Here is a 21,488-nt window from a genome sequence, read left to right on the forward strand (position 1 = left end):
CATTCATGGGGATCAATATGGAAAGGGGGAGTGTCAGGAGGATGGAGCCAGGCTCTTCTGGGTGACAACCAGTGATAGGACAAGGGGCAATGAGTGCAAACTGGAACACAGGAGGTTCCATTTAAATATGAGAAGAAACTTCTTTATGGTGAGGGTGCCAGAGCCTGGCCCAGGCTGCCCAGGGAGGTTGTGGAGTCTCCTTCTCTGCAGACATTCCAACCCGCCTGGACACCTTCTGTGTAACCTCATCTGGGTGTTCCTGCTCCGGCGGGGGGATTGCACTGGATGAGCTTTTGAGGTCCCTTCCAATCCCTGACACTTTGTGATTCTGTTATTCTGTGTTTTCCGAGGCAATATCAGCCCAAAGCGGTGCTACTGGCAGAATTATCTCCACAAGGGCCATGTGGCATCCATGACTCCCTTCCACTCCTGTGCTTCACACCAGTTAGATCTCATTCCCAGTACAGGTTTCCTGGCCAGTTTTATCTTTAGCCTTGGCTAAAGCAGAACCCTAAATTACACCCCCGCAACAGCTCCTCTGCCTAACGCTGACACAGCACAAGGTTTCTCATACCAGAGCACAGTAACACAGTCTTCTGTTTTTACTCACGGGGTATCTGTGCCCTTGAATAGTTCTTCTTTTTCTCCCGATCCCCACCAGGGGCTCCAAGCAGCTTCCAGGGCGGGTGATCCCCTGGGATGGCTTCCTCACTGTATCCATGGGTTGCAGCGGGATCCACGGGGCAGAAATGCAAACACGAAGGGCAAGAGCGAGGAGGTGGGAGACAGGGAAAGGTTTTTGGGGCAGTGAAAGGGTTTTGGGCAGGGAAAGGGATTTTGGGGCAGGGAAAGGGATTTGGGGGTAGGAAAAGGGGTTTTGGGGCAAGGAAACGGGTTTGGGGCAGGGAAGGGGGTTTGGGGCAGGGAAAGTTTTTTGGGGCAAGGAAATGGTTTTGGGGCGGGTAAGGGTTTTGGGGCAGGGAAAGGGGTTTTGGGGCAAGGAAAGGTTTTGGAGCAGGGAAAGGGTTTTGGAGCAGGTAAGGCAGGGACAGACACACTGCCTGGGACCAGGGGACAGCAGACACCACCCGGCACATCTCCGCTTGCTCTGCTGAAGCGCCAGCTCCTGGAGTCACAGGATGACCCAAGAACCTGGGACCGAGCAGCCTCCTCCAGCTCCTGGGAGGGAGGTAAGTGGGGATCAGCGGTCCCGGTCCCACGGAGCGGGGCAGGGGAGCCCTAAACCCCCCACCCCACTCCGGACAAGCACGGGGCGGGGCTCATGAACCGGTGCAGCAGAAGCAGAAGGGCTGGAACCCGGTGGGGTTGGACCGGGAGAACCTCCGGAGCGGGGGCGGAGGAACCGTGGGGCCGTGCCCGGGCGAGGTCCCTCCCCGGCGGCTGCAGCCCGGCCCCCTCCCCGTCCCCCCCCGGCCGTCGCCAGCACCGGCCGAGCCCCGGCCCCGCGATGCTGCAGGCGCTCGCCCGGGCCCCCCCGCGCCCGTCGCGGCGGAGGAGCCGCTGCAGGCGCTGCCACTCGCCCTCGGCAAGGTAGGAACCCCCCACCTGCCCCCGGGGACGCGGCGCTGGGAACCGGGGACACCGGGGCTGCCACGTGGGCTGGGGGTCCGGGCACCGGAGCAGCCCTGGGGGGCCCGGTCGGGGAACCGGAGCAGCACCGAGGTTGCGGTACCGGGGATGCTCCGGGCGTGGGGTTCCGGGGCAGAGCTGGGAGTGGGGGTTTGCGCACCGGGGGTGCGGATCCGGCTCCGGGCACCGGGGCTGCTCCGGGGGCTGGGGTCCGGGCAGCGGGAGTGGGGGGTCCGGGTCCGGGCACCGGGGAAGAGCACGGGGCTGGGGGTCCGGTCCCTGGGGAAAGCACCGCGGGCCGGACACCAGGGCTGCCCGCGGGAGTTGGGTCCGGCTCCGGGCGCCGGCGGAGAGCACCGGGGGTGAAGGTCCGGGTTCCGGCACCAGGGCTGGGGATCCGGCTCCGGGCACCGGAGCTGCCCCGGGGACCGCGACCTGGTCCGAGCACGGGGGCTGCACCGGGGGTTGAGGGTCCGGGTCCGAGCACCGGGGGGAGCACAGGGGATGGGGGTCCGGGGAAAGCACCGCGGGCCAGGCACCGGTACTGCCCCCGGGATGGGGGTCCGGGTCCGGGCACAACCGGAGAGCACCGGGGGTGAGGGTCTGGGTCTCGCACCGGTACTGCCCCAGGGATGGGGGGGTCCGAGTCCGGGCACCGGGGCTGCCCACAGGATGGGGGTCCGGGTCTGAGCATCGAGGGGGAGCACCGGGGTTGGGTGTCCGAGCCCCGGGGAAAGCACCGGTGTTCGGGCACCGGGGATGGGGGTCTGGATTCGGGCACGGGTCTGCCCCGGGGACTGGGGTACGGGACCGGGTAGGGGGGCTGCCTCGGGGATGCGGATCCGGGTCCGGACACAGAGTCTGTCCCGGGGGTTGTGGGTCTGGGGTGCCCCGGCGTTGGGGTCCGGGAGCGGCCCGTTCCCCGCGGCCCCGGCACATCCCGGCGCGGCGGCCGGAGCCCGCCCGCCCTTGGTGGCTGCCAGTGGCCCGGGGCGGTGTCACTCAGGCGGGTCCCTGCCCGGGGAGGGAGCTGCGGGGTGAGTCACCGGCAGGAAAGCGATTGCATCAGGAGCAGGGCTGTTTTTTCAGCCGAGGCTCTCGGAAAACCCCGCTCCAGCTTCTCTCCATCCATCCCCTCTCTCCCCAGCGCCATGGAGAAGGGAGCCAGCCCCTCGGCCAGCAGCTCGGTGGCCTTGGCCCCATCCTCCACGGCCACCTTCAAGGAGGAACTGCTGTGTCCCATCTGCTACGAGCCTTTCCGGGAAGCCGTGACGCTTTGCTGCGGCCACAACTTTTGCAAAGGCTGCGTGAGCCGTTCCTGGGAGCACCGGCACCACGTGTGCCCCGTCTGCAAAGAGCCCTCCTCGTTCGACGACCTTCGCGTCAACCACACGCTCAACAACCTGGTGGAGATGATCCTCAAGGAGGACGGGCAGCGGCGGGGCCAGGCGGCCGCCCTCTGCCCCCTGCACCATGAGGAAGCCAAACTTTTCTGCCTGGAGGACAAGGAGCTGGCGTGTTTCACCTGCCAGAGCTCCGAGCAGCACGAAGGACACAAGATGCGGCCAGTGCAGGAGGCGGCGGCGGATTTCAGGGTGAGGGATGCTCCAGGAAGGGGGGGAGCGGTGGCATAGAGAGGCACCCCAGGATCTGGAGGGGTGCAGCTTGCTCATGCCCTGGCACAAACTTGCCAGCGCATGGCTTTGGCTCGTGCGCAGCGCGGTTGTACCCGCCGGCGTGCTGGGATGAAAACAAGCCACACCGCGAGGGTGGGTCCCTCGGGAGTGTCCCGGCCGCACCGCTACCCCACGCTCTCCCTGCTCAATAATTACCCAGTGCCACCCTGTCCCCTGGGACACAGCCCTTTGCCCTGCGGGAAGGGGGAGCGGGATGATGCTCTGAGGGGTTTGACCCGCTCCCCACATTTCCTTGGCTCATTTTTCCTCTGCCTGAATCTGGCCACGCTGGTTATTGCAGCAGCTGGTTATTGCAGCAGCTGGTTATTGCAGCAGCGCCTCGGGGCTGGGAGCATGTTTGGGATGGGGGTTGCACAATTCCCCCAACTGGAGGGACACAGAGTGGGGAGGCAGCACCGAGCCCCATGGAGCCGGATGGGCCACGGCTGCGCGGGGAGGAGGAAGAGGAGGAGACGGGCTTGGCCGGCAGCCGGGCATTGTGCCAGAACCCGCCGCGTTTCCCAGGCGGGAAAGCAGCCGCTGCCGCCCTGACTCAGCCCGTGGGGACGTGCCAGATTTCAAATATCGCGGGGCGGCCGTGGGGCTGCTGTTTTGCAAGGCTGGGCAGGCTGCCCGCGGTTCTGAGCCGTCCTGGGAGCGCGGCAGCGGCTGGGACAGGCAGGGACTTGATGGTGCATCAGTAAAAGGGCTTAAAAAACAAGGGAGGATTCGCCACGAAGCAAAGCTCCTCTGCCTCGCTGCACGGGGACGGCGTGTTTGCACAGCCCCGCGCAGCGCTGCTAAACCTTGGCTGCAGGAGGGTAAAGGGTGGATTGAGCAAGGATCCGGCTTAACCTCGTCCTACTGGGTTTGGGGCTCTTGTTTTTCCGCACTGGAAACCCTGGGCGTAGGGTCCTGAAGGCGTCTCGTCCCCGCAGGCCAAGCTGAGGAACATGGAGACCTCCCTGCGGGATAAGGCGAAGGATTTTGGGGCCGTGCATCGCTCCTACGAGTCCATCGCCAAACACAACCAGGTGCGTGGTCCCTCCTGGCAGGGAGGCGATGAGCCTGATCCTGACACGTGTGTGCACACGCGTGCACACGCCCTGGGCAGAAATGCAGCTGGTTTTGGGGGTGGAGCGCTGTACCCATCCTGGGCTGCTCCATCCCCGAGCGAGGAGTGTGATGCCGGGTGGGAGGAAGGACTCGGATGGGGAATTGGGGAGCCGGGTGATGGGGTGTGCCTGCCGTGGCAGTGGGGACGTTGATTTTGGGAGGGCAGTGGGAGCACTGGAGCTGGTCGGAGGGCTCTGGCTGGGCATTTGGGGCCACCCCAGCATTGTTGGGGGCTCCGAAGGGAGGTGCTGACATCCCGCCGCGGGGCAGGTGGAAGCGGCGCGGCTGGAGGAGCAGATCAGGAGGGAGTTTGAGAAGCTGCACGAGTTCCTGCGGGGCGAGGAGGACGCGCTGCTGGCCCGGGTGCGGGAGGAGACGCGCCGCAAGGACGGGCTCATCCAGGGCAAGATGAAGCAGCTGGCGGAGGAGAGCCGGGCGCTGCTCAACGAAGCCCGCCAGCTCCAGGCGGACCTCAAGGAGGATGACTACACCTTCCTCATGGTAAAGCCCTGCCGGGGTGCTGCCCCCATGCCCAGCGGGGTGTCACCCTCGCTGTGTCACCCTCTACTGGGGTGCTGGGGGATCATTTGGGTGTTTGCAAGCCCCTGTGTCAAGCTGAGGTTTGATGCCTGGTGTCTCTTCTCTTTCAGACCCACAAGAACCGCAAGCGCAGGTAAGTGCCGGTCCCTGCTGCATCCCCTGCTCGGTGACACGGGGTGATTGGGGTGGCTGAGCCCCCCCATCCCCTCCTGGGGGCTGAGCGGGGTCTCCTGCCCCACTGCAGAGTGGGGTCTCTGCCCCAAGGGACTTCCCATACCCCCATGTCCCCTCTGGGTCTGGGTGCTCCACTAGAATGTGACGGGGGTCCCCAAGGGCGGGCAGCACCCTTGGGTGCCTCCGGGCAAGGGACACACACACACACATGCAGGAACAAAACAGCATTGGGGGAAGCACTGAGACCCTGTTGTTGGGGGGATTTTGTGCTGGGACCTTCTTGACATGAAGAGAAGTCTCCAGGAGACCTTATTTTGGCCTTTCTGGACTTAAAAGGGGCCCATAAGAAAGATGGGGACAAACTTTTGAGCAGGGCCTGTTGTGACAGGACAAGGGGTGATGGTTTTAAACTAAAGGAGGGAGATTCAGGCCGGACATGAGGAAGAAATTATTTGCGCTGAGGGTGGTGAGAGCCTGGCCCAGGTTGGCCAGAGAGGTGGTGGATGAACCATCCCTGGAGACATCCCAGGCCAGGCTGGACGGGGCTCTGAGCAACCTGAGCTGGTGCAGATGTCCCTGCTCATGGCAGGGGGGCACTGGGGGGGCTGGGGAGGTCCCTTCAACCCAAACCATCCTATGATTCTTCACTCTCCTGGGGTGAGAGCAAGGTTGTGGAAAAGCCCAGGAGAGATGTAGGGTGCTGGTGGGGTGGCTCCTGCCAAAACACAGGGTGGCGGAGGACCCAGTGCAGTCCCTTCCTCCATCCCTGGACCCGTCTCCATCCTCTGCCCCAGGATTGCCTGCACGGCCGAGGAGCCGGAGGCCGTTCCCTGGGGGATGCTCCTTGATGTCGCCAAGTACCTGGGCTCGCTGCAGTACAACGTGTGGAAGAAGATGCTGGACATCATCACCGTAGGTGAGGTGTTGGGTCCCCCCAAAAGGGTGGTTGTCCCAGGGGTGGTGGGCGCCGGAGAGTAGAGGAATGTGGAGCAGCTGTGCACATGGCTGATGAGCCTGGAGAAAGGGGATGGAGAGCAGAACGGGTGCCCTGGGGTACTTGCTCCCTGAAAAGGAAGCCCTGGGGAGTGTATTTCTCCATGGGTCGTCCCCAGAAAGGAAAGGATGGGGAGATGCAGGGCTGCAGTTTCTCCATAAGCTCATCCCTACAGCAACCCAGGCTCCTACCATGCATGTCCAGAGAAGGGAGCGGAGCTGGGGAAGGGGCTGGAGCACAAGTGTGATGGGAGCGGCTGAGGGAGCTGGGGGTTCAGCTGGAGAACAGGAGCTGAGGGGAGACCTTCTGATCTCTGACCTGCCTGAAAGGAGCTTGGAGCCAGGGGGGTCGGGCTCTGCTCCCCAGGAACAAGCGCCAGGACCAGAGGAAACGGCCTCAAGTTGCACCAGGGGAGGTTGAGGTTGGATGTGGGGAACAATTTCTTCCCCAAAGGGCCGTGGGGCATTGGAACAGGCTGCCCAGGGCAGTGCTGGAGTCACCATCCCTGGAGGGGCTGGACAGACGGACATGAGGTTCTCAGGGACAGGGTGCAGTGCCAGGGCTGGGTTAATTGTTGGACATGATGATCTGGAAGGTCTCTTCCAACCAAAATGATTCTGTAATTCTATGTCCTCACCCCAGTCCCGTTCAGCTTCGACCCCAACTCCGCAGCAGGTTGGCTCTCGGTGTCCGAGGACCTCACCAGCGTCACCAACGGCGGCTACAAGCTGCTGGTGGAGAACCCCGAGCGCTTCACCTCGGCTCCCTGCATCCTGGGCTCCCGCGGCTTCTCCACCGGCTTCCACACCTGGGAGGTGGACCTGGGTGGCATGACGAACTGGCGGGTGGGGGTGGCCCGGCCCCACAGTGGCACCCACTGGACCTTCCACCACGACGCTCGCTCCGGTTTCTGGTACATCTACCGCCTGTCCGGGAAGGACGGCAAGAAGTGCCGAGCGTCCAACACGGCGCGGTCGGAGGCGGCGCCGGGCGACCTGAGGCGGATCCGGGTGGAGCTGGACTGTGACGAGGGGGAACTGTCCTTCTACGACACCGACCGCAAGACGCACATCTACACCTTCCACGAGAAGTTCGGCGGCACCGTTTTCCCCTACTTCTACGTGGGGGTGACGCCGGTGGGCGCGCAGCCCGAGGCGCTTCGCATCTGTCCCCTCCGGGTCCGCGTCCATGAGGATGTCCCCGTCTAGTGGCCACCATCTCCTGCCACCACCACCGCCTTTGCCTGCATTTGGGGCTCTCCAGATGCTTTTTTCAGCTTTCCTTACAGAAAAAAAAAAATTAAGGGAAAAAAAGAATTTATGCACGTACTGCCTCTTTGGTTTTTTTTATCATTAATAAACACTCTGCTCTTCTGGTACGGCTCCGCACCTCTCTCTGCCCAAATCGCTCCTTCCCTGTCCCTCTCCATCAGGGATTAAAGCCAGGAAGGCTTTGGGGAGAAGGTATATCCCTGCCAGGGGGCTGGAAATAGTAAATGAAGCCATCTCTGGGATTTCCAGGTTTGTAGAAATGTTGCAGCTTGCAGGCTGCAGGTCTCGCTGCGGTGGGTGAAGCAGGGGATGGGGACCTTTGGCTACACGCCTCGGGGACGGGAAAATCCCACACGCTTGGGTGGACGTGGGCAGAAGCGTGAGTTTCCCTTGCACACACAAAAAAAACAATGGGAACATCATTGAGAGTAACAACCCATCTCCTCCAAACCTTCTCCCTGTGACTTTACGCTTTTGAGGGGCTTTTCCCTAAATCCTCAGCTCCGGGAGTCAAGTGATGATGTGCGGTTGGTGTTTAGAGGTGGAAAATGCTCAGAGGTGTGATGGGGGAGACAAAAAACACCCTCTGCAACCCCATGCTGGGGTATTAATCCTGCTGGAAAAGGGCTTTTTCCTCCATCCTGGTGAGCACTTGGTGTTGAAGTTGATGCTCTATGGAAAGGGGGGGTGCTGGTGGGCTGTGCTGCCCGCATGCCGATATTAACGGGTGGTTTCCATGGTTTCTCCCTATTTGCATAGGATGCTCCTTAGGAACAAGAGCTGGTGGTGGGGAAAAAAAAAAAAAAAAAAGGCAAAAAAGCCCAAAAGGCAGATGTTGTTGGAGGTGTGTGGTGTGGGGGCGACCCCGGGGGTCCGTGCCTTCCTGACGTGGGCTGATGTTATCGGTGACCGACCCAGCATCCCTGGGTATTGGGGCGAGCATCCCACCTCGCGCCGCACCCCGATGCTGCGCATCACAGCCCCTGCCTGGAAATCTGGGTATCCTGCGGCCGGTTCGGTGTTATTTGGAAATAATAAAAAGCTGGCGAAGCTCTTTGGGTTGTCGGGGCTGGAGCAGGATGAGGTGTTTGTCGGGTCCGAGGGAGCATTTCCCTCCCTGGTGTAAAAAACAACGAGAAAGGGTGAAACGCGACATCGCTTTGGGTGGCGAAACTGAAACGTTTTGACTTTTTGTCCGAATCATCCGGTGAAAAATTGGTTTGCAGGAAACAATATGAATTAATGAACTGGTTGATTCCTTAAAATTCTGCATTTTTTAGTGTGATAAATGATACCCGCACTTTTCCCCGAGCTTAATTTTATTCCCACAGAGGCAGAGAAACGTCTTTAAGCAGAAACGTAAATCCTGCAGCCACGGGTGATGTCTCCCTGGGACTGAGCGTTTGCTTGCACATGCGACATCAGAGGAGGAATTTGGGGAAAGCTGCGGGAAGGAGCAGGTGGGGTTTGCGTGGGACCCTCCTCTGCAGCCACCGCGACCCCCCCCGAAACCCGAGATCCTGCCTGGGACGCGCTGGTTACTCACAGGACCTTTTCTGAGCTCAAATCTTTCTTGCAGCAATCAGAAGGGCCTCATTTTATAATAATTATTATTATTAACACAATAATCACAAATAATATTTTTTAATTATTTTTACTTTTATTTTTTATTTTTATTTCTTTTATTTTCTCTTATTTTATTTTATTTAACCTTATTTTTATTTTATTTTCTCTTATTTTATATTTATTTTATTTTCTCTTATTTTATTTTTATTTTCTCTTATTTTATTTTTATTTTATCTTATTTTATCTTTGTTTATTTTTAATTTTATTTTATTTTTTGTATTTTATCCTATTTTACTTTATTTTTAATTTTTATTTTATTCGTATTTTATCTTTATTTTCTTTTTCTCTCATTTTATTCTTTTATTTTAATTTTAGCACCATTTTGGGTTGCTCACGCCCAGGACGAGCAGCGGGGTACCCGGGATCCCCATCCCATCCCCCCCTGCAAGAGGTGGGTGGGCACCCCTGGTCCCCGGGTGGGTGTGGGGCTGTATTGCCCCCCCTCCCCGCCTCCGCGTCCCCCCCCCATTTATAGTGACGGGCGATATTTCGGAGCAGCAGTCGGCTCTTCCATTGGCTCGCAGCCCGGCGATGATGTCATTTCTGCCCAATCCGAGAGCGCAAAGCACCTTTTCCCCGCCCCCCCTCCCCTCCCCAGCTCCGGGTACCAGCCGGTGCATCCCGGGGGGGTGGGGGGAACAAGGGGGACCCCCCCAAAAGGAGGTTTCCCGGGGTGGGGGCGGCCCGGGGGGGTGCAGGGGACAGATCTGCAGGTGGGTACCCAGCGCTGGAACAGGTTCAGTGACAGTGATGGGGGGACATTTATGGGGAGGTTGGGGATGTCCTGGGGAGGGAGGGGGGTGCAGAGGCCACCCCAGCCCTGAAACCACCCTGAGCACGGCTGGGGGATGGGAAAGGGTCTGGGGGACACCTTATCTCCCTGGGTGCCCAGGGTCAGCAGGAGCATCCCGGGACACTCTTGGTTCAGCCCGGGATGCAGATGGGTCCCACGCACCCACGGCAAAAGGTTTTTTCAGTCTCTCCCATCCGTGTCTGGGAAGGGTTTGGCCGCTGGCACCGGGCAAGTGTCCCTAAGACAGAGGGACAGTCATGGGGAGAGGCAAACCCTTCAGCTGGTGCTTCTCCTGGGGCCTCCTCTTTTAGGTTGCATCTTGAGAACAATTTCTTCCCCCAAGGGCTGTGGGGCATTGGAACAGGCTGCCCAGGGCAGTGCTGGAGTCACCATCCCTGGAGGGGTTGGACAGATGGAGATGAGGTTCTCAGGGACATGGGGCAGTGCCAGGGGTGGGTTAATGGTTGGATTCTATGAGCTTGTGGGTCTTTTCAAACCAAAATGACTCTATGATTCTTGCTGTTGGGACTCTTTCCTCCCCAGAACCAGCTCCATGGCCAGCCTCCCCTCCAGCCACCTCTTGCCATCTCCTGTGCTGGAGATGGCCCCACACCAACCTGTCCCCAAGGAGAGTTTGGTGGGGACAATGTGGATGGCAAAGGGGCGGCCCATGGTTGCCCTGGCTAGACCCAAATCTTCTTCATCTCCTTTTTCTACACCTCGTTTAGTTTAGAGCATCACATAGTGCTGGAGAAAAACAGCTCCCAGTGCTGGAGCAGCCAGGAGGCTTCATGGGGTGGAGGGTGACAACCCTCAGGGATGGTGGCCACCAAGTGTCCCCAGAGCCACAGGAGCTGGAACCAAGCGCTGTCCCCCCCCAAATGCTGGTCCTGTGGAGCTGGGGGACAAGGAGGCACCTCAAAATGTGCCCCCGCCCCAGCGCTCCCAGTATCTCCACCGGCTTCAGAAACCCCCGCCAGCCATGTGGCCACCAACGCGGGGTGGCAGGGTGGGGTTTGTGCCCTGAGCCTGGATCCGTGGGGAGCTCAAAGGAGTATTTGAGCAGATCCTCCTGCACCCTCCCGCCGTGGGGTGTCACGTAACCCAGTGCCAGCCACGGCAGGGACCGTCCCACAGCCACGTGTGTCCCCACAATGGCTGTTTGTCCCCCAGTTGGCCGCTGCGTCCTGACTCTTTCCTCCCCTTGGCTCCTCCAGCTCAGGGCTGGTGCTCTGGCCCCTTGGATGTCCCATGGGCATCCCACCCACGGCACCCATACCTGGGTGGGCACCCGAACCCTGCCAAGCCAGGGAGGTCCGGTGTAGATCCTTCTGGAGGGAAGCAACGTGGCGTTGAGTTTCACATGAGCTAAATGGCTGAGCTGCGGTGTCACACCTGATGTCACCCCCATTTCCAGCTGGGTCACCGTGTCCTTCCCCATGTCCTGAGGCCACAGGGCTTTGCAAAGCCACCCTACATTTATTTTCCAGGGGGGAACCACCTCCCCACAGCTGCCCCGATGCTCATTGCATAATGGAGGAGACCGGTGCCTAAATATACCCGTACGGTTCCCCGGAGGTGCCGGGCGTGTGATCGCCGTCAGACGCAGCTGTCAGTGATAAATAGGTCAGGGTGAAGAAGATTTGGGGAAAGAAAAGTCACTTTATGGGAAGGACATGGCCCGGAGAGATGTCCTAGCTCTACTGGGGCTCCCCGAGGACCTTCGCTCACCCCGACATCCCCAGTGGCTTCACACCAAAATAATTTCGGAATCTGGGACTTGGCCTCTCCCAGTTCCCGTTGCCCTGTTTGCAGGAGGATAATGAGTCCTCACGTGGCTTTGGGGACAGGGATGGGTCACAGTGGCCTTGTGCCACATCCCGGTGCTGGGAGGATGGAGAGGATCCAACCATTGCCCCCTAGCATGGGGACAACACCCCACAGCCTGGCTTTAGGGGAGCAAGGTGGTTTTATCCATTGGAGATGCCACCAGGATCCCATTAGACCCTTCCAGTCCCCTTCTTTGTCACTTTGTCACCCTCCCAGCTTTGTCCTGCTCTAGCAGAGCACCAATGCTTGCTTCCCACCATGCGCTCAGCCCTTTTCATCCATCACCCCCCAAAAAAACCCCCTCAAACCCCCTTTTCAGGCCAAATCCAGCCCCTCACCTCCACCCGCCTTCTCTCCCAGCTCCCCCCTTTCCTTGTATCATTTTTTTAATGTGATTTTTAAATATTTTTTTTATTTTTTCTTCCCCCCCCACCCCAAGACCCAGCCTGAAAATAGCTGCTGGGGCGTGATGTCATCGGGCTGGTACCCGGTTCGCACAGTCCCTCAGCCAATCAGCGGCGGCAGCGCGGATGCTCCAATCGCGGAGCGGAGCGGTGATGTCATGGGAGGGGGGGAGCGCTGGGGGCCCCCCCGGGCTGGGATGCTCCGCGCGAACCCCCCGCGCCCGCGTTAAATGAGCCCGAGGAGCGCGGAGAAGCAGCTCAAGCACCGGCGGTGGGGTGAGTGCTATGGGGAGGGGTGGTTGTTGGCGGGGGGGGGGTTGTTTTTTCTTTTGGAAGGGGAAGCGTTGAAAAGTTTTTGGGGAGGGGTTGAAGTGTGTTGGGGGGAATTTTTTCAGGGGGTCACTGAATGTCGCTTTCTAGCTGCGACACCCCGCTTTGTCCCCCTCCCCATCCCTCCAGCATCCTCCTCGCTGTGCCGGGACACCCCCGCACCCCCATTTATTTTGGGGTGTTACCCACTCCCCCCACCCTCAGAGGGGCGCTTTCCACTCCCCTGGACACCGGGAATTAGCCGGGGGTACGTGTGTCCCTCCCCACCCCTCTCAACAGCCGAACTGGGGCTTCTGGAGAACCCCTACAACACGGGGGTGCAGGGATGGGGTTCAGCATCCTCCACCTCGCCCCAGCATCCCGGGGGGGTCCTACACACTCAGCATCCTCGGAACACCCAGGGGCGTGCATCACCTTGCCTGGACCACCCCCCCCACACCCAAATATGGGTGCAGGGATGCGGAGCCCCCCCGGAGGCCAGGGCCAGGCTGAATTATTGATGGTGGCAGGATGCTGGCGGAGGTGACCTGATAGATTTATTCCAGGGAGGGGAGAAAAGCGAGGGGGAGGGAGGAGGCGGCTGCCACCCTGCTTCACCCCCGGAGAGGCGGGGGCAGAGGATCCATCCCTTGGGAAGGTTCAAGAGAAGGAACTGGCAGCCCCCCCCAGCTTTTTCATCCCCTCCGTCTCCGGGTGCTTCTTCTTCCAGGGAAGGGGATGGGAGATTTGCAGGGGGGCGTCCCCACTGTCTCGGGGGATTTTCAGCAGAGATCAGGTTGTGAAACCAGGCTGCAGCTTTTTTTGGGGGGATGGGATCGGGTCCCCTCCCTGCCACGTGCGCCTCTCTGGGAGCAGGATCGCTCCCGCGGCCGCTCTGTGCCGGGGATTCGAGCGAGGTTTAAGCATGGGGGGGGACAGATTTCAGCCTGAGGGGGACAGATTTCAGCCTGGGGGTGTCAGCAGCAGCAGGACCCCCAACCACACCCCTGGTTGGGGCTGGCGGAGGGGGCACCGGGGCTGGAAAGCAGAGAAGGAAAGGAGCTAAGCAGGGAGGGGTTTTCCTCTTGGAAAAGCCCCTGAACATCTTGACCAGCATCTTCATCCAGCAAGGAGGAGGAATAGGGCTGGTATCCTTAGGGATGAACCCCATTATCCTCTACATTTTCTGTCCGATGGTGACCTCTGCATTTTATTGTCATGAATGCCTATAAGAAGGGGTTCTCTAGCATGAAATTTGTTCAGGTGTGTCCCCCGCTCAAGCAAACCCAGGGAAAACGAGGATTTGGGTGGTGACACAAGGGGTGGGAAGGGAAGACGAAGGCTGTCAGAGCTCCCGGCACAGCCTCGTGTCGCCACACGAGCCATTGGAGCATCCCCACCCTGCCTGGGCAAGAGCCAGTGGGAGAGAGCGAACCCCTCCAGCCAGGGGGGTTCACCCCTGGGTAACCCCCAAACCAGCCTTGGCTCCGGGGGTCACCTAAAAGAGGGGGAGCATCTCCAAAAAAGGTGTCCCCGGCAGTGTGTCCCCACATTTTGTTCCTGTTCCCTCCCTGGCAGGTTATTTGCGAGATCCCTGTGTTGGATCTCAGCAGGATGGGGTTGAGGGGTCAGGATTTATTGGGAACTCCCCAAGTCGGGCTGAGTTGGGGTGTGTTGTGGTTGTGGAGCTTACAGTACCCTGGTGTCCCCACGATGCCCATGCTGGGGGGTTACCCCATCTCTGGGGGGCTGCAGGGATTTACAAGTCCCCATTTTAAAGAAGGATTTTATTTATTTTTTTCCCTTAGAAAAAAACCCCATGAATAATTCAAAAAATCAATCTCAGCCCGTGCTTTGGTGCTGCTGGGAAGGGCATTTCCACCGGGAAACCCCTCTGATGCCACCAACACCCCCTTTGTGCACCTCAGAAACCCTGGGAGAGGGTTTATCCATATTTTAATGAGTTTTTGAGTGTTGCTGCCCCTTGCCAGGTCTGGTGCTCACCCTGGGGATGGATGGGGTTCCCAGGGATGCCCCCACTCCTGACCCACAGCCACAGAGACCCCCCGGGAGGTTCCCGGTGGGATGCAGGAGATGGTCCTGGTGCATCAGCCCATCTGCAAGGGGCAAGATGGGTACTGGGGCTCTCTAGACATGAGTGGGGGTGACAGCAGGGGTGGCCTTAGGACACATTGGTGTGTGTCACCCCAACATCACACCAGTGTGTCCCCCACATCACACCAGTGCCCCGGCCCCTGGGACACCTCGCACTGACCCCAGCTCTTTCCTCCCCCAGGAACTCTCTTGCTGAGGACGCCCAAGGATTTCCACGCCATGACTCTGGCTGGTATGTCACCCTCACGGGGCCACGCGTGGGGACAGGGGACAGCACGGCTCACCCAATGCCATGAACCCAACCCTGGCACCTACCGCATACCGGGGCACCCCTAGTTTGAGTGCGGTCCCATGCAAACCACCCTGGGGGTGGCTCTGCCTTGGGACACCCACAGGTTAACATCCCAAGACCGACAGAACCCCTGTGGCCATCAGTAAAGCACTCTGCCTCTGCGTGCCTCAGTTTCCCCTTTGCATGCCTTGCTTTCCCCACCCTCATCACCCTATTTGCAATATCTGGGCAAACTTTGGTCCTAATCCTTCCCTGACACGTGGCAGCCCCTGCCCCAGATACTTGGCAGGATCCCCCCAAGTCCTCTGACCCCCAACCCCACCATCTCTCCCCAGCTTACAAAGAGAAGATGAAGGAGCTGCCTCTCGTCTCCCTCTTCTGCTCCTGTTTCCTCTCAGATCCCCTGAACAAGCCGGGGTACACGTACGAAGGTAGGATCCTGCTGCCTATCCGTGATCCAGGGGTGCAGGAATGGTGGGGGCTGTGGGGGGCTGCAGACCCCCCCCCGGCATGAGCAGGGTCACCCTCAAACCCAGAGAGGTGGCTCCATGGTCTGCTGGCACTGGCTGGAAGCAGGGGACTGGATCAGGGTTTGGGGGGACTTGGGCAGCCCCACAGTCCCCCCTCTATTGCGGCTACACCGCACGAAGCGGCGAGTGTGGGCTCAGTATTTTTAGGCAGCTGGTTCTCAGTGATTCAGGCTGATTCACGTTGGCGGGTCCAGAGACGAAGGAGGGGGCTGCTCAGCCTTGGGGGGCTCCTCCTGGCTGGGATCTGCAGCTGGAAAGGGGCTTCATGGTCCCATCCCCAGTCCCCAAAGAAGGGCTGATCTCTGTGTCTCCCTTGGGGAGATGCCTGACCCCCCAGTTCACCCCAAAATTCCCAGGTCATTTCTCATGATGGGTGTCTTGGAGTCCCAACTCCAACCTGTGACATTGAGGCTGAACCGCAGGGGTGCATTTGGGATGTGGGGGTTTGGGTGGAACCCATGGACCTCGAGGAAGGTGGTGGCCCATTGTGGGGGCTGCAGGTGCCTTTTGAGCAGGGCCTGTTGCGATAGGACAAGGGGTGATGGGTTTAAACTAAAGGAGGGAGATTCAGGCCGGACATGGGGGAGAAATTGTTTGTGCTGAGGGTGGTGAGAGCCTGGCCCAGGTTGGCCAGAGAGGTGGTGGCTGAACCATCCCTGGAGACATCCCAGGCCAGGCTGGACGGGGCTCTGAGCAACCTGAGCTGGTGCAGATGTCCCTGCTCATGGCAGGGGTGGCACCGGATGAGATTGGAAGGTCCCTTCAATCCAAACCATCCTAGGATTCTATGATTCTACGACCCCGGGATGGTTTGCCCAAAGGGGTGGGATACATCTGTGCCAGTGGTCAGCCCCTGCCCCTCTCCCAGCAGACACAGTGGACCTCACCTGGTGCGTCATCTCCGATATGGAAGTCATCGAGCTCAACAAGCGCACCTCGGGGCAGTCCTTCGAGGTCATCCTCAAGCCCCCATCGTTCGATGGCATCCCCGAATTCAATGCCTCCCTGCCCCGGCGGCGTGACCCTTCCCTGGAGGAGATCCAGAAGAAGCTGGAGGCAGCAGAGGAGAGGAGGAAGGTAGGTCTGATGGCTCATGCACAGCAGTGCAGCTTGGGGACGTGCCCTGGGGACACCAAACTTGGGCTCAGGATGCTCACTCAGTGAAGTGCACCCACCTTTGGGGATGCTGCTGAGTTTGGAGAGGGTGGTTTTGGCCAGGAGGAGAAGGGACCCATGGTCCCCATGGCCATTGCATCTCCTTTGCCCACACCAGTACCAGGAGGCTGAGCTGCTGAAGCATCTGGCGGAGAAGCGGGAGCACGAGCGGGAGGTCATCCAGAAGGCCATCGAGGAGAACAACAACTTCATCAAGATGGCCAAAGAGAAGCTGGCGCAGAAGATGGAGTCCAACAAGGAGAACCGTGAGGCCCATTTAGCCGCCATGCTGGAGCGCTTGCAGGAGAAGGTGAGAGCCTGATGAGGAGAGAGGGGGGACGTACTGGGACACCAGTCCAGGAGGGTGTCACAGGACACCTGGGCACCCTCCATGGCTTTTGGGGTGGCATCATCCCCTGGGGACACCACCAAAGAGGGGGTCCTTCTACCCTCCCACTGTGCAGCAACACCCAAACGCAATGTCCCACCTGGGGTGGGGGGGTCCTGCCTGACATGTCCATAGGCTAACGAGTGGTCGGCGGGTGGAGAACTGGGACCTACATCTCATCCATAAACATGCAAAGCGTTTGCTTTCCCCATGTCCCACCGTGGTGGCCTTGACCCACCACCGGCAATTTTTCCACCTCCAGGGTGGCAGATCTTCCCCTGGTCCCTTCGCCAGAGGCCATGGAGCCATCAGCTCCCTGGTGGAGCTAGAAGGGTCCATATTGTCATGCTTGGGAGATGCTTCCACCCTGTCAGCCGGTGCAGACCTCTTCTCTCTCCCCGAAGCAGGTCTGTTCCCAGCCTCAGCATGGAAGGTCCCACCCTCACCATCTCCAGCTCCCTCCAAAACATCCCTTCTGCAAGGAGCTCGCTCAGTGCCCTTCACCAACCGCCTCAGCTAGCCTTGGGTCAGAGGTGGAGAGCACCAGATAATGAAGGACAATCCGAGCTAACCCCATCTCCTTGGGGCTCCCGGTCCATCCCGTCTGGTTGACATCTACCTCCTAGCTAGAGGGCGAGGACAATCTGTCCCCGAGTGCCTCCAGAGTCCTTAAAATCACCCCAGGGGAGGAGAGGACGCTGTTGACCCATCGGTGGTGTCCCTCGGGGGATGAACCTCATGAAACGCTCTCGTGCCTTCGAACCCCTCCGAAGCCGCTGGCCAGCCCATGGGGACCCCGAAGTCCGTCCAGCTAATGCGTGTCCCCCCCTTCCTTCCCTCCTACCCCCTCCCCGCAGGACAAACACGCAGAAGAAGTGAGAAAAAACAAGGAGCTCAAGGAAGAAGCCTCCAGATAAAGAGGCGATGGTGGGACTGACAGCTCCGGGGAGGTGGCGGAGGCTGCCGCAGCGCAAGGTCGGATGGTGGAAGGGTGGACGTTCCTCTGCTTTCTTTGTTTGTGAATGTCAAGAGTTGACAAGTGAAGCCATCCTAGTCGTTTCGGGGAGGGTGGGGAGGGAGGAGGAAGGAGGGAGGGTGGGCGGGAGGGTGCCGGCTTTGGGATGCCCATCTCCTTGGTGGGTACCACGACCCACCCGTCAACCATGTTTGGAGGAGACAGCTGAGGGCTGACGAAGTGGAGGAGGTGACCCCCCCTGGGGAAATGCCAGGGGGGATGGAGAGGGTGGGGAGGGAAGATTTGGGGGGAATTGTGCGTCGTGTGTGACTTTAATTTGGTGCTGGGCAGGCAGGGCGGGCAGGCAGGGCATCCCTGTGGCTTCCTTCTTCTCCACTCCACCCCATCAATGGGCAGCGGCATCTCTTGGTGTCTCTCCCTCCCTTGTTCCTGCCTGGACTCAGGGCCTTTTGCCCAAAGCAGGTGTTATTTGCCCATAAACCTTACAGAACCATTTTGGGGAAGGGGGAGAAGAGACCCTCCCTGTTGGAGGTGTTCAGAGAGTGAGGGTCACTTGCTCCAAAGGTTTTACTGGGCTGTAGGAGACCCTGATGATCCTTTTCAAGGGTGAAACTCAAAAGCCCCATGACTTCCCAAAGAGCTGCATTTTTTTCTAAGAACCTCTTGAGAATCACCTTGTGGAAACTCAGATGAAAGCCCCTTTTCTGCGGTTAGAGCAGCTGGAAAGCCATCAGCTTTTAGAGGTGGTTATTCAAAAAGGAAGATGGAGAGCGAAAGCAAGAGAAGAAAACAGGGCAGGGTTGTGGAAACTATGATGTAAGGGATGGGGAAAAACAAGAGGGAAAATGGAGCTGGGGGAGCCCAGGCCGGAGAGCTGGAGGTGGGTTGGCGATGCCTCCCTGGAGAGCAGAAGACAATGGCCATAAGGAACCCCTGGGGACAACGATGGCAGCTCCTGGTGACAATAGGGCAGGAGAAAGGCAAGTTTGGGAACCCATCAAGAGCCCAGGAGGTGTTTTGTGAGAGCTGCTGGGCAATCCCCTAGGTGATCTTTGCCTCCAGGGAGGGGGAGCAAAGCAGAGAACTTGCAGTGAGTTCCCTCCCAACGGGAGGGGTGGCAATGTCCCCTCCTCTCCCAGTTGCCAGCAGGCACTGGTCCCAGTACCACCGTGCCCTGGCGTCTCAACAGCCTCCAACCCTGATGCTAATAGAACCTTTGGTCTCCACTATGGTCAGACAAGGCTTCCCAAGCTCTGATGGAACCACATGTCTTTACCCGAGCTGTGAGATGCTCACCCAGACCCCAGAGCCCCTGGGGGGACCAGTCCCGGTGGGGGAGCATGGGAGAGGGCAGCAAAGGAGACGGAGGGGGCTGTTCTAGCTGTGGCACGAGCTGTCCTTTTTTTGTATACAACTATTGTAAATAAACTGCCTTGGCATTTCTTTTGTTTTCTCATGAACTGTGCAGTGTCTTCTGTGTGGTGTTTGTGGTTTTTTTGGGGGGGCATCCCAAGGTCACTTACACTGGGAAGGGGAAAGGGACTGGGAGGGGGAAATTAGGGTGGGAGGCAGCGTGTGCATCAGGGGGATGAGTATGTTTTACCCCAATGCCCCAAACACCTCGTAGATCCATTTGAGGTGTTCTTAGAGTTTCCCATCTGGTTCCAGAGGGCCCCATGTCCTGTGGACCCCATGTCACCTCTGCCCACCCCGTGTGCCAGCCATCGATAGCCCACGAGTCTCCAATGGCAGAAGACACCCACACCTGGGTGAAGGGTTGGAGCTCAGAGCCTCACACCTGGGCATCCTGCACCAAACATCAGAGAAGAGACGATGGAGACCAGGTCCTTGCCTACATGGTGGAGTCTTCTCCTGAAGCATCATCCCATGGGCACACCCTTGATATATAAGGGGCAAGCACAAAACAAAGATTTGGTACTTTCAAGACGCCTCCCAAGGAGACATTTCATGGCACATGCCAGAGTCTCAGGGCTGAGACCTGGACGGATCTCTGTACCTGATCCCACCTCTCCTACTTGATGCAATCCCATCTGTAAATCCCAGCACAAGCAAGACCTGTGCTATGAGTTGCACCTCCTGAACATCAGAGGCTATTCTGCAGAGCAGACACGACAGATGCCACTCAGCTGCTGACCTACATGTGGGGAAAGGAGTGCTCGTCACTGCAAGGTGACACATAACAGATCAAAGCACCTACAGAAACAGCATCCTAGAAGGGCCACCAGGACATCAAGTGAAGAGGTGAATCTTCCTGCCACCAGCCCACTGTCAGGCTCTGGGCTTTTTCTGGCTTGTGCGTCACCGACACTGAGCAGGGACATTTCTGCCGCTTCATGTCCTTCCTCTAGTCCATAGCCTTGTGCTGGTTTCTCAGAAATTCTTTATTTGGGCAAGGTTCCAGCCATTCATTCATGGAAAGCTGGCACTGGTAAGCAAGGTGTATGGTGGGACCATTGGATGTCATAACCAGCTGGGGCCTCTACAGGGAACTGGGGGAGTCATTAAAACTATTCAAGGACAAGGGTCATAGAACCATAGAATCATAGAATTGTTTTAGTTGGAAAAGACCTTCAAGATCACCAAGTCCAACCGCTAACACTGCCAAGGCCACCACTACCCTGCGTCCCTGAGAACCTGATTTCCGCATCTGTCCAACCCCTCCAGGGATGGTGACTCCACCACTGCCCTGGGCAGCCTGTTCCAATGCCCAACAGCCCCTTCCGGGAAGAATTTTTCCCTAATATCCAATCTAAAAGGATGCTGTGTGAACTCCAAACCAGTATGAAAATCACATTATTCTGTCTACTCCTCCAGCATGGAGACTATCTGCGGGTGAGAAACCATTTGGGTGAGGTGGAGGAGTCATGTCTGAAGTAGAATGATTCATCTTAGAGAGTGTGCTCCAGTCTGAACCCGATAACTGCAGGGGAGCTTTGGGGTGCAGAGTCTTGCAAAGCCACCATATCGGTAATGCCCTAGAAGGTCAAGATTCTCTCAATCATGACATCAGATATAACAAATTTGAGTAGGGATGTCACAGAATTGTGACTAATAAGGGGGGAAAATGTAATTAGGGGTAGATTATTTGGGCTGAGAGAAAGAGATGCTAAGGCAGAAATAGAAAAAAAAAAAAAGAGGAATAAGGTATGAAAGCAGGTAAGGAACACAGGAGGATGGGATCTTTTGGTGGTTGGAGGATGGACGCCTACGGACGGTGGTGACAATGACCTGGGGACCCAGCCACATGGAATGTCATTGGACAACTGGCTGGAATATCCATTGGGGCTGTGTCCAAAAGAGGGTAAAAAGGGACACACTTGCACCCTGGTATGAAGAGTTGTGGGGAGTGAAGGATGGTAGAACTGTAACTCAGCAGTAGTAGTGTGTGATTTCTACAGTTTAAGAGTGATACCTTTATCATTGTATTTAATGATGTGCAAAATCAGATTGTAGATTAATAATGATAATGAGATCATTAGTTCATTAGGTTGTTGCTTATTCAAGTGATTTATCAGTCTCTTCGTAGAGTATTGCTTAACCAGGGGATATCCTGGTCTTTGGGATGTCTGCAGTCTAAAGAGGGAAGATTGGACCCAAGAGGGAAGATTGGACCCTGAAGGAACCATGTTATATCTGAGACACACGTGCCATGGGGCAAGAGATCTCTCTCCACATCTGGTAGCGCCCA

At 58.2% G+C, this 21,488-nt stretch overlaps 2 protein-coding genes across 8 annotated transcripts; both read left to right on the plus strand.

The window, feature by feature from the left end:
• The first annotated feature begins 1,468 nt into the window (after positions 1–1,468).
• TRIM35 (tripartite motif containing 35) lies at positions 1,469–7,452 on the plus strand. Of its 2 annotated transcripts, none has more exons than XM_065631952.1 (7): positions 1,469–1,551; positions 2,738–3,185; positions 4,178–4,300; positions 4,653–4,883; positions 5,033–5,055; positions 5,891–6,012; positions 6,733–7,452. In XM_065631952.1, the coding sequence occupies exons 1-7, from the start codon at positions 1,469–1,471 to the stop codon at positions 7,296–7,298; spliced, it is 1,596 nt and encodes a 531-aa protein (XP_065488024.1). In that variant the 3' UTR covers positions 7,299–7,452. The 2 variants fall into 2 exon arrangements, with proteins under 2 accessions (XP_065488024.1, XP_065488025.1); XM_065631953.1 differs by having other exon boundaries at positions 4,205–4,300.
• A 4,792-nt stretch (positions 7,453–12,244) lies between these two features.
• STMN4 (stathmin 4) lies at positions 12,245–17,735 on the plus strand. 6 transcript variants are annotated; one of them, XM_065631820.1, is made up of 6 exons: positions 12,245–12,290; positions 14,620–14,670; positions 15,066–15,161; positions 16,129–16,337; positions 16,534–16,725; positions 17,208–17,354. In XM_065631820.1, exons 1-6 carry the CDS (start codon positions 12,245–12,247, stop codon positions 17,352–17,354), a joined length of 741 nt encoding a protein of 246 aa, XP_065487892.1. The 6 variants fall into 6 exon arrangements, with proteins under 6 accessions (XP_065487892.1, XP_065487897.1, XP_065487894.1 ...); XM_065631825.1 differs by lacking the exon at positions 12,245–12,290 and having other exon boundaries at positions 14,628–14,670; positions 16,132–16,337; positions 17,211–17,354; XM_065631822.1 differs by lacking the exons at positions 12,245–12,290; positions 17,208–17,354 and adding an exon at positions 17,661–17,735 and having other exon boundaries at positions 14,658–14,670.
• The last annotated feature ends 3,753 nt before the right edge of the window (positions 17,736–21,488 follow it).

The sequence above is a fragment of the Caloenas nicobarica genome, chromosome 3, assembly GCF_036013445.1.
Source record: "Caloenas nicobarica isolate bCalNic1 chromosome 3, bCalNic1.hap1, whole genome shotgun sequence".
NCBI lineage: Eukaryota > Metazoa > Chordata > Aves > Columbiformes > Columbidae > Caloenas > Caloenas nicobarica.

Coding starts and splice junctions, on each gene's coding strand:
- TRIM35 (XM_065631952.1), top strand. CDS start 1,469: ATGCTGCAGGCGCTCGCCCGGGCCCCCCCGCGCCCGTCGCGGCGGAGG. Junction 5,056..5,890: donor CACAAGAACCGCAAGCGCAG/GTAAGTGCCGGT, acceptor CCTCTGCCCCAG/GATTGCCTGCACGGCCGAGG. Junction 6,013..6,732: donor GCTGGACATCATCACCGTAG/GTGAGGTGTTGG, acceptor TCCTCACCCCAG/TCCCGTTCAGCTTCGACCCC.
- STMN4 (XM_065631820.1), top strand. CDS start 12,245: ATGAGCCCGAGGAGCGCGGAGAAGCAGCTCAAGCACCGGCGGTGGG. Junction 12,291..14,619: donor GCTCAAGCACCGGCGGTGGG/GTGAGTGCTATG, acceptor TTCCTCCCCCAG/GAACTCTCTTGCTGAGGACG. Junction 14,671..15,065: donor CCACGCCATGACTCTGGCTG/GTATGTCACCCT, acceptor ATCTCTCCCCAG/CTTACAAAGAGAAGATGAAG.